At 41.4% G+C, this 11,067-nt stretch overlaps 2 protein-coding genes across 2 annotated transcripts; both read left to right on the top strand.

The window, feature by feature from the left end:
- Positions 1-541: 541 nt before the first annotated feature.
- LOC146659118 (protein S100-A16) lies at positions 542-7,758 on the top strand. Its single transcript, XM_085422990.1, has 3 exons — positions 542-795; positions 7,076-7,197; positions 7,308-7,758. Exons 2-3 carry the CDS (start codon positions 7,078-7,080, stop codon positions 7,461-7,463), a joined length of 276 nt encoding a protein of 91 aa, XP_085279116.1. The 5' UTR covers positions 542-795; positions 7,076-7,077; the 3' UTR covers positions 7,464-7,758.
- A 1,493-nt stretch (positions 7,759-9,251) lies between these two features.
- s100t (S100 calcium binding protein T) lies at positions 9,252-10,868 on the top strand. The gene is made up of 3 exons (XM_085421827.1): positions 9,252-9,402; positions 10,267-10,429; positions 10,528-10,868. The coding sequence occupies exons 2-3, from the start codon at positions 10,268-10,270 to the stop codon at positions 10,687-10,689; spliced, it is 324 nt and encodes a 107-aa protein (XP_085277953.1). The 5' UTR covers positions 9,252-9,402; position 10,267; the 3' UTR covers positions 10,690-10,868.
- Positions 10,869-11,067: the final 199 nt, after the last annotated feature.

Below are 11,067 nucleotides of genomic sequence, written 5' to 3'. Positions count from 1 at the left end.
TAGTGTGTTACAGCCGTGTGTGTGTGTGCGTGTGTGTGCGTGCGTGCGCATTCCTGGCTTCCTAATTCCTGGAAATCATCATCTCCCCTCCGGACGCCAACAGAGGTGGTGTTTAGGGAAAAATCTGAATAAAATGTAACAGGATAGTTCTGTGTTCTCTGCTGTCCAGTCTTTCATTCGTTACTTTGTATGTGTGTGTGTGTGTGTGTGTGTGTGTGTGTGTGTGGGGGGGGGGGGGGGGGGGGGGTAGTTTTGGGGTAGTTTTTGCTACATAACTCCATCTTTCCACTCTTTGAACCACTTTCAGGGTGTGGCTTGACTGCATCTGTCTGTTCGTAAGACTTTGAACACACACGCGCTTAAAACATGCGCGCGCTCTTGTCCCTACTTGTTGAGAGAAACTGTGTTGTGCCAGAAAAAAAGTACAATATAATATAATACATGTATATATTTAAAAAAATAGCAAAGATGCGGGTGTGAGTATAAAACAGAAGCAGAAAGGCCGCAAGTTTTTTGTAATCAAAAACGCTTTTTTAGACTCTTTTGTGGAACAACGGAAATCTTTGTTAAGAAAATATTGCTGCGTTGCTCAAGCTGCGCCTCTTTCCACATTCCTCCTCTCCCAGGCACACGCCCTAAAACTGTGAAAAAAACTGGCTTGAGTCAGAAGTTAAATCACGGAAAAGATATGTGTAGCTGCTTAATCTAGAGGAAGCCTTGCGAGGAGGATCTGAAAGAAAGAAGCAGAGCATTTGCTGAGACAGTTTATATAGGCTTTTGTTCTCGCTCTCAAAGGTGAGTGCTTTTTTCTCTCTCCATTACGAGTTCTCTTCATTAATAAATTCAGCTGTTTCTTTTTTAAATTGCGAGTTCAAACCTTTCTACTCAACACAAAAAATTTAAAACTTGAACTTATTTTCTGCACCGTGTCATCAATTTTCTATTACTTGCCAGCCTCTCTATTGTCATTACCCAGCTTGGTGGCCACAGGGATCGGGTTCATCTTCTTGGTAATGTAACCCCAATCCCTTTACACTTACACAGAAACCGGAGTCTCGAGTCGCGTTTACTTATTTATCTGCTGTGTGTCACTCCTGCCTGTGGTCACTCTACAAATTGTGAGGATTAGTTAGGGCTAAATGTAAATGTGCGACGTGGGCAAGCCCCTAACATCTCCGTTACGCGCGGCGCTTACTAGTTTTGGCGTGTGCGCCGAGGCTGTTATCGCCCCGTTAGTCAGTCATAATGTGACCGTTGTAACGACAGTCAGATTTGGCTCTCATCACTGTGAATTATTAACGTTATGATAAGACTCCGGTAGTGAGACTCGAATGGCTTCGACCCGGTGTAGTTAATGAAGCAGAGGAGAAATAGCGACCTGGGCGATGACAGGTATGCTCACGGGGGAAGTGAGTCAGTCACACCTAGTGCAAACAACACGACCAGGGTGGAGCTGGTCACCCACAAGGATCAATGGTTGCTCACGTCCGTTGCCATCGCAGAAGAAGACGGAAAAAAAAGAGAGAGATCCGTTTGGTCTGAGATGGGAAGCATGCTCAAACTTTCTCGGTTTTCGCGTTCTCAGTTTGCCTTCTTTAGTGGAGTAGTGAGGGGTGGGTTAGATGGACTTACTGGGTTAAAACTGGTTTGCACATGACAAGTCTCATCTAGTTTCAGCGCTCATTACCTCACATTACCTCACATTACCTCCCTCTCTTTTGCTAGGTCTGCTCAATATTCATGTTATTCAGTTAATTCAGGAGTTCATGTAGCTACAGTGTGTATGCAGCCCATTAAGGGAGCTTAATGGGCTGCATGTTATAATACACCGGTGATATAAAAAATAACTGTCATTATTAATTTATTTAATATTTATTGTTTAAAACTTGAATTCTTCTTTTTTTTTCTTTTGTGAGTGCTGGATGATTTTGTAACTTTAGGCTTCTAAAGATGTTTAAAACAGGAAAATCTAGCTCTTCTCTTCTCTTACTGGTAATAATCCATGATGCTCACAAGCACATTAGCAGCTGCTGAACCACTCTGTGTAAAATGCAAAAAAAATGTCATTAAAAAAAACCCCTCATACCAACAATATGAAAAGTATATTCCTGTTCAAATGTCTGTATCAGATGTTTCAATTTCCATTTAATCATTACACTTGCAACTGACAAATCACTAGAAAACACATTGCTTCTGTTTGACAACTAGCTGCCTTCTCTCTAATCACCATCTCCACACTCAGAGTTGGAATGTGTATGCACTAAGAGCTTGTACAAGAGCCACGATTGTCGTCATTACACGCTCCCTGCCCTTATCAGACAAATACAGCCCTGCCACATGTTCCTTTCTACTCATTTTGGATTTTTGTGGCCCTGATGTCTCCGGTTCATACTGGAGCCTTCTTGGTTTTCTGCTCATCTTGTTACATTCAGGAGAGATGCTAATGGATTGTGGCCTGTCGAGCATTTTGATATATGGCCTGTAAACAGCCTGCTCCCGAGCTGTTTGACTTGTGGAGGATGTTAGGAAGGTGTTAAGACAATTATAGTAACGTATTAAATAATAATGAGCAGCAGGCTGATGACAGATGCTAACTTGAATGTTGAAAAGAGTTGTGTGTGTGTGTGTCAGTGTGTGCTGGCATGGCAGGGAGACATGAAACAAAATCCAGGGTTTGGGTGCCTGCTCTCATTCACCCAGTAATTAGGTTAATGCAACAGAAGTCCTAATTGGCATTGTCCTTCTTTAGATGAGTGTGTTTCTGCATATGTGTGTGTGCTTTTCCGTCTTTCTGTATGTCTATGTGTTCTCGTGTGGGCCAGAGTAGGTGAGTAGTGTGAGCGGTGAGGCATGACATCAGTGTCAGATGGGAGATTTACCAGCTTCTAAAGTTACCTCAGCAACATCACTCCAGGCACCAATGATTATTACCCATCCAGTGTCCACTGCTGCTTTGTGGTAGTTTCCAATACACACTGGAAATCCTGCAGCAAGACCTCGCCCCCACGCTGCTGAGATACTTATCAATGCTGCTCAAGTATCTTCAGCTTTCATTCAGGGCTTTTGTTTTCTGCGAGCCATTGCCTTGGAATTCTACTTTGTTGAGACAAGAGAAAACTTCATGGGAGTGACCTTAAAAGACCCCTGTGTTAGTCAAATTGTGCTTGGAAACATAATGTGCACATGCAACAGAAAATAACTGAAAATCTCCCTGATTAATCTGCATAGTAATTGTGTACTTCAGTCAAATTACTATGGTTATTTCTTTGTGTTGTTTTTTACATGTTATTTTTTGTTAGTTGTTTATTTGTTAGAGGTACAGAGCTCTGACGTGGCCCCAGATCTTTTTTTTTTTTTTTTTTTTACCACAATTACTTGTAATCCTTTGCAGCTGGGAGCAGTTCCTGCCTTTTCTTGGTGCGTTACATTTTAAATAAAAAGCATGCACCACCAGTTCATTTGAGAATATATATGCATATATATAAATATATGTATATATATCATCTCTGTGTCACATATGAAACCACAGACATTTTCACAGCAGATATTTGTCACAGTGGGGAAAGCACCAGTGTTCCTAATAATGGCACGGCTATGTTGAAATGTCTCAGAAAACCCTGACAGTGTGACAGTGAGCCGGGACTCTGTAACTGCAGTGTCTAAATGTTATTTTATCATCATTAATTACAGTATTTTAAATAGTTGTTTTTATTATTGTGCCTGCTTTTAAAAACAGACTAATGGAATTAATTAGTTGCATGCTTAAAATAGATCAGTAGAGTTTTGTTTTTTAGCTTTCTGTCATATTTCCAGTGTGTGCTGTGTTGATGTTGCTGTTTTTTATTTATTAGAGCTACCGGATTTGGCATCCAGTGAGATTGTAAATGGTTTGCTTTTGGTTTGCTCAGTGAGTGCAGGATGTGACGTTGGCATTCAGGTTATCTGTTAGTGTTTGGCTCACTAGTTGGGTGACATATTTCAGTGCGTACTTGTGTTCCTACAGTGCGCGGTAGTGTGTGCTGCTGCAGTCGGGCATTAGGCAGTAATCTGATCTCGCAGCCTCCTGTTCGCTTTTGGGGATCAGATGTCCACCGTCAGAGATCACAGCTCCCATTGTGCTTACCTTTAGAGACTCCCCATCTCTTCAGCCTCCCCTCACTCCCTCTCTTTTGCTCTGTTTACCTCCACCAGCATCCAACCTGGGTCCCCTCATCGCTCCCCATTCCCCCTCTTCCCCTTCCGTGCTGACGTCAATTGTGTGTCTCACATTTTTGACACTTACATAAACCAATTTGAATGCACTTTCAAAATCCACTTGAACAATAATTTTCTAAAACTCTAAATATCAAACAAGGATTTTTTAAAAGGTATTTTAAGTGTTGTAGTTGAAAGAAGAAAAAAAAATTGTTATTCATTAAATTTTTTGTTTTTCTTTGTTTAATTGTTTGCCCCTTGTTATGAACATGGAGTCTTGCGTGATGACAGAATGATGTGATGAAATGATATTGGTTTCATTTCTGCTAAAAAAGTTCTTTTTATTTAACATTAAAACAGTTACGACTGAACACATAAACATTGTTTTTAAAAAAAAAAACTAAAAAAAAACCTCACATCGTTGAACTTTTTGATTAAAAAAGCAAGGCAAACGCTCAGAGGACGACATTCAGGCTTTTAAGGAGCCTGAGCTCAAGCAAGATGACAACAAGGCGGGGCTCTGAAGTTGTGGGAAAGGAAACATCAGCTCATCTACAGTGCACAGACCTTCACTGGTCTCAGCAGATTGAGGCAGCCTTCCTGCACGCTGTTTAACAGAAATCTCACATAATTTTCTCCTCTGATGTTGAAAAAGAATAATCTCATTTGTTACGTCAATGGACTGCCCAGTCTTGAAGAATATGTCTCAACTTATTAAATTAGCTATAATAAGGACTCGGTGTATCCGGATCCAAGTCATGGATTGGTCTGTTATTTATTTGTTGTAACAATGCTTCTTGGGAAATCTTATACCATTAAAGTCTGTTCATTTCCCCCTAAATAGTACCACATGGGTTGCGCCCATGAAAAAGTTGCCAAATCTTCTCTGCTAATGCCAAATAGCTTGTTCTGCTACTGACTCTTGTTTTGAACTTTTGGTACTCCAGTTCTGGCTATCAAGTGTCTAACTGTCTGTGATTAGCAGGCCTTGCTACAACGGTCAACTGGTGTCTACTCCAAGCACGCCATGTTTGACTGATCTGAATTAGGCTTGTTCTATAGGACAACTTCAAGTGGGTGTTGCACAAAACCAATTTGCAGTATCATTTGGATTGTTCTTCAGTGCCATCTCCAAACTGAAGGCCAAGCTCCATCTAACAGGTTATATCAGAGTCAGGCCACGAAATAGACGTCCCAAGAAGGCTACTACATAAGAAGATCATTTCCTCACCCTATTAGCACTTAGGAACCAGAGGCAGCCTTTAACAGATTTGCAGTCAAGGTTTGCAGGACGGTATGGCCGAGGGGTCTCTACCCAGACAATCCAGAAAAGACAGCACACAGCCAGTCGCTGGTCTCATAGAACTGCCAGGAAGGCTGATATGACCATCCTTCATCACTGGTGCAGCAACCATTCTGATTGCTGCACCAATAGGGTAGAGGAGGTGTGATTTTGTGAGGCAGCATCTCCCTCACTGGATAAACATGGATTGTCGTCGTTGGAGGCACTCGCAATACAAAGATATCAAGATGAGGTTTAGCAACTGACCTCTGTGCTCGAACGTGACAACACTCGCTCCCACAGAGCAGGGTTTATCAGCGACTATCTGAAGAATTTGGGTGTGGAGAGGATGGAAGAACCTGCCTGCAGCCCTGACCTCAACACCGTTAAACACTTGTGGGATCAGCTTGTGCGCGCTGTTTGGGCCATAGCGTCCAACACAACCACACTGGCTGACTTGTGACAATTGCTGGTTGAAGAATGAGATGCCATCCCAGACCAAGCTGGACCAAGTTTGTGAGCAGCATGAGGAGGAGGTGCCAGGCTGTCGTGGCTGTGTATGGTTCTTCCGTATGCTACTGAGGCCCCTGCTTGTTAAATGAATAAATTGTTAAATTTCCACATTACACATTGCTTGTCATGACCATGGGTCACTTAATCCCAGCTCAGGCTCCTCAGAAGCTGGTATGTCCTCTGAGCTCTCGCCTTCCCGCCCTAACTTCTCAACCTTGTCCACCTCGTCCGCTGACATCTGTAAGTCTGACTTCGCTTCTACAAGTATGAGTAAAGTCCTTCCTGCCTCACTTGGTCCTCTGGTTTCTGAATGGGACAAATGGTTAAAAATGGGAGTTAGTAAGTCTTGCTGCCCACTGCAAAGGACACTGAGTAAAAGGTTTGTTTTTAGGGGGTTAGAAAATACTGTACATTTCTGCAATCCCACTGATGTGAAGTTAAGAATCTGACATTGAAGAAACAATTCGATTTTTAGCAATATTATCATATTATCTGCAAAAAATATATGAATAAATGAATGATCACTTAAGTTCCCTTGTCCCTAGAAAACGTGGAAGCTGCACCATTTTGAAAAGAAAGCACATGTTATCTGTTTGTCAAACTATTGCAAATGTGGCGTCAGAAGAAATCCCAGGATTTCCTCTTCACTTCTGTTCTTCCCACAGAGGACAAGAGGGTCTTAGGGGGATTTTTTTTCTGTCTGGGTTTTGCCTTTTTAAAATCATCAGGTATTATAAATGACATGTTTGTCAATTTAAATACATCATAATATGCTTTATAATTTGGTTGTATGGAGTTAAAGGTCACATAGTTGTGCACAAGCCTTCCACAAACTCACAGCTGACATTACTCTTTTTCACAATCAGAACCAAACAAAGCATGAAATGCTCAATATGAAATAAGCGTCTCATCCACTCAATGCTCTGTTTAGTTTTTTGCATTATGATATTATTATTATTATTATTAAGTTCACAGGAAAAGTATCTCATGGCACAGTGTTTGAGAGTCTGAGAGTCTTCTAAGATATGTCCTTATCTGTCCTAAATTCTTTTTTCTGCTTTGTCCTTGTCTCACTCTCTTATACAGATATGGAGTCCGCTATTAAGACGTTGGTGACCACGTTTGTTAAATCTTCCAGGGGGAAGGAGAACCTAGACAGCAAGTCTTTCCAGAAACTGGTGGAGAAAAACCTCAGTGGTGTCATGGAAGTAAGTGTTTTGTGGTTGTCCGTCATGCTGCCAGTATATTAGAACATGAATTTAAAAGCAGTTGTAATCTCTAATCTCTTTAATATTTGTTTTATTGTTTTTAAACTCAGGATGCAAGCAACTCCTCTGCTGTTAAGGAGATGCAGAGGGGACTGGATGAAAACAGCGATGGAAAGGTCAGCTTCGAGGAATACCTTACCCTGATAGGTTACTTGGCTAACTCCATGAGTCAGCGCAAGACTGAAAGCAATCCAGATTCATCGTAGATGCTCTTGAAGTTGCAGTATTTGGAGAGGATCTGCATTCAGCCATGTTTTTTTCTTTTTGAGCTTATTAAATGTCTTTTTTTTTCATTTCCAAACATTCCAGCCACCATGTATACATCAGATCATAATGATTTTCTCTGAGATAGTTAACCGGCTATACTAGATCTTAATGTCTGTCCAAATGAACCTTTATGTAGTAACACTGTCACTGAAGGATTCTGAGCTGGTCTTTTTTATACCAATCCTACATTTTATACCAATGTTTTCAAAATAAAAGCTTTATATTAAAATTAAATTGTTTTTTTTTGGTCTGTGGTTGCTGCTGTTGCACATTTGTCAGTCTTTTAAGATTTCACCTTTGAACCTCCCTTTCTCATATACATTTCCTTTCTTTCTACATGTGCGGAAGTACTTTATAAGTGCAGTAGTTTCTCTGTCATGATTTGACACTAATTGAATCATGCCCGCTCCTTTCCAGCAGCACTTGCTAAATATAGCTGCGACATCCCTGACTAGTCAAACTCAGCACCCTTTAGATGTATCACTTATTGCAACCTGATCCTGATATACAGTCTACACTTTCTATTGTGCACCACCCTTCACTCAGCAACTCTATACATTCGGTGTATACGAATGTGCACACACACTCCGTGCTACCCCCCTTACTGGCACAGTATGATGCTCCAAAGACTCATTATTGAGAAGATGCTTTACCATCACTGCACTTTAAAACATGATCTCTTCATATGAAAAGCTTTAATGTTTAATTTTAAGCACAAGCCTGTCTATCATTCATTCAGAAACGCAATTACTTTCATGGTCTTTGGCTCTCGCTCTCACCATTATCCAGATGTCTCCAAGTCCGGTGGATGCCTCACATGAACTATTTAAAGTATGTTTCTGTTCCAGTTCTCTGTTCTTGCTTCTCGGTTTTCTTCACGTGGTTTGTGCAAGGGTGGTGTGCAGCTTTAAAGGTGTGTCTTGAACTATTTCAAGAATTTTTTCTGTTCCTGTTCAAATATGTCTTTATTTGTGCTTTTTTTTTTTTGCATGTATGGTGTATTTTGAAGCCAAAGGTGTGAACAAGCTTGTGAAAGTGCTCGTGTGTGTGTGTGTGTCCTCGCATTGTCATGTTCTCCTTTGTGTGGGGATTTCTCTGCATGACTGCCAGGTGCGATGGCTCCATTCATCGGTGCTACTCTGATCCTTCGGATAATATAACAAGCATGAGCCTCCGCCGCACCCCCCTCCTCCAGTGAACATCCTACCCCTACAATTAACCTAACAATGTTTTTGCTGCTTGAAACCAGGTGCTTTTGGATAAGCTATTGAGTTATTAATCTTTGCCTTGGTATAGCAGTATTTTAAGCACTTCCTGCAAGCCTTTCCTTTGTTTTGACATGAAGTACAAAGCGGTTGCACAACAGAGGAGCAGGGTAATCCACTATTTCAATAGCAACCTGTGACACGGTAAGCAATATGTCACTGTCACTGCACAACAGCCCATTGTGCTTGGAGCGCGCAGTTGGTCGAGTGAGTTTAGACAACGTATGAATATTTGGAAACAAATAGATCTTTTCTCCAGCACTTCTTCTCTTTTTAGTGAGTTTTCTTATTTCAACACATTTGAGCACATTAGGGCAGGTTTGGCTTGTAGACTTATTGTGAATACCTCAATTTACCTTAAGTCTTTCTGTAGCTGCAACCGGCTCTTGTGTATGTCCAATTAGCGGATAGCAGGTGTCTCTGGCGTAAACAGAGAAGGTAGAGAGGAGAGGGGCAACAGGTGGAGGGGGTAGAGAAGGAGGAGGAAGGGGTAAGTGGGATGGGTGGAGTAAGGGATGTATTTAAGACGGTGTAGTCCTCATCCTCCTTAACAGTTGCTTTTACCTCCTCTCTTTGCACCTGAGCAGCAGGCCAGCACTAATCCTCCACTCAGGTAAGAAACAGAGGGACAGATTTCAACTGTCTCCACATTTCTCTGTTGTCTTTTTTCCCAATTATGATTGCATACTGGTGCTGATGCAGCTAGAGCATGTCTGTTAGTTCATCACTTGTCGAGTACCTTCGTGTAGAGCACTAAGGACAGGGAGAACTTTCAGTTGATTCACTGATAAGTTATAAAAAACAATTTCACTGGTTAACTAGACATCGGAAAGACATAGCATGCCAAAAATGCATTTTTAGTCATTTTTACATCCTGCTGATTTGTTTTGGGAAATAAAATCTATGTGAAAACTACTATAAGCTGTGATTGACAATTAGGAAAAGTCTTCACAGTTCACAGGTGATACAGGTTCAACAAAGGTAGGACCTACACCTGTTTGTGGTGTTTTTTTTGCTATCCGGTAAAGCTAAAGTAAAAGCCAGATCAGGTTGCCACTGTGTGTCCCCGATACATCTTCTCCAGTGGATGGGCTTTTTAACCAGCTTAGAGTTTCACTCTTATCAGCTGGCTCACATGTCCGGTTGCTGCTGACTATGTCCGGACTCCCGGAGGTTCAAAAACCTTGGCAGAGCAGGATCCTTTTATCTGTGGCAAAATCTTATCAGGGCCAGGACACGATGAAGAAACTGTTAAGCTAGATAAGGTTTCTGCCCAAATACTGTGTGCAAAACTCATCTTACTTGAATGCATATTTGCAAACACATTTAAGTGCAAAACAGAACGACAGACAGGTTTTTCTCACCTGATTTTTTTCTGCATTAGACTTCCATGCTTCCCCCAATGCTTGACAGAGCACATGTACTGACATGAACTGTTCTTACTGTATCTTCAACCCACCCTTCTGTTCCTCTACAGAATGTCTTTGCCTAACTCTGAGAATGCTTCCACCCTGGAGAATGCCATGCAGCTCATGATCCAGACCTTCCATAAGTACTCTGGAAATGACGGGGACAAATATACACTGAGCAAGGGTGAGCTCAAAGAAATGCTTACCAAAGAGCTTGGCAGCTATCTGGGGGTAAGAAAGCACATGTTCATACTTAGGAAGAGAAGATGCAAATGTAGATTATGTGTACAGAAAAGACATTGCTTTTTTTTGTATCTTGATACGTGCAGAATGCCCAGGATAAGGAAGCTGTGGATAAGATTATGGGAGACCTGGATTCCAACAATGATGGAGAGGTAGATTTTACAGAGTTCATCATTTTGGTTGGAGCTCTCACTGTGGCCTGTAACGACTTCTTCCTGGAGTACAATGACAAGCAAGAGAAGAAGTGAACACACCCTTCGCCCAGAGTCTCCACTTAAAAATCCCACATGTTCCAGGGAGGAAGCACTTAAGGAGAGAGAGAAGGCCCGTTTGGGACATCCTGTCATGGACCTCAAGTTCACAAACACACAGATACACACACAAACAAACCTCTAATAGAGAAATAAATGTTGTGTTTTGTCTTCAATGTCTCTTGAATTCATTCAAACTGTAATATTACTGCAAAGTGAACATCTTTAGTGTTTCAAGAGCTGTCATTCTTGAATATGTGAATATCTCTCTTTCTGCTCTTTTCGTGCATCTTGTCACACATTTAAGTAAGGGATGCCCCCCTTCCCCGAAAAAAATAAATGTGACCTTTACTCAAACAAGTTGGCTATGCATTA

This window comes from Rhamphochromis longiceps, linkage group LG11, assembly GCF_057381845.1.
Source record: "Rhamphochromis longiceps isolate RC_006_pf linkage group LG11, R_longiceps_female_GT1.1, whole genome shotgun sequence".
Taxonomy (NCBI): Eukaryota; Metazoa; Chordata; class Actinopteri; order Cichliformes; family Cichlidae; genus Rhamphochromis; species Rhamphochromis longiceps.
This window is presented reverse-complemented; position numbering and strand designations above follow the sequence as displayed.

Coding starts and splice junctions, on each gene's coding strand:
- LOC146659118 (XM_085422990.1), top strand. CDS start 7,078: ATGGAGTCCGCTATTAAGACGTTGGTGACCACGTTTGTTAAATCTTCC. Junction 7,198..7,307: donor ACCTCAGTGGTGTCATGGAA/GTAAGTGTTTTG, acceptor TTTTAAACTCAG/GATGCAAGCAACTCCTCTGC.
- s100t (XM_085421827.1), top strand. CDS start 10,268: ATGTCTTTGCCTAACTCTGAGAATGCTTCCACCCTGGAGAATGCCATG. Junction 10,430..10,527: donor AGCTTGGCAGCTATCTGGGG/GTAAGAAAGCAC, acceptor TGATACGTGCAG/AATGCCCAGGATAAGGAAGC.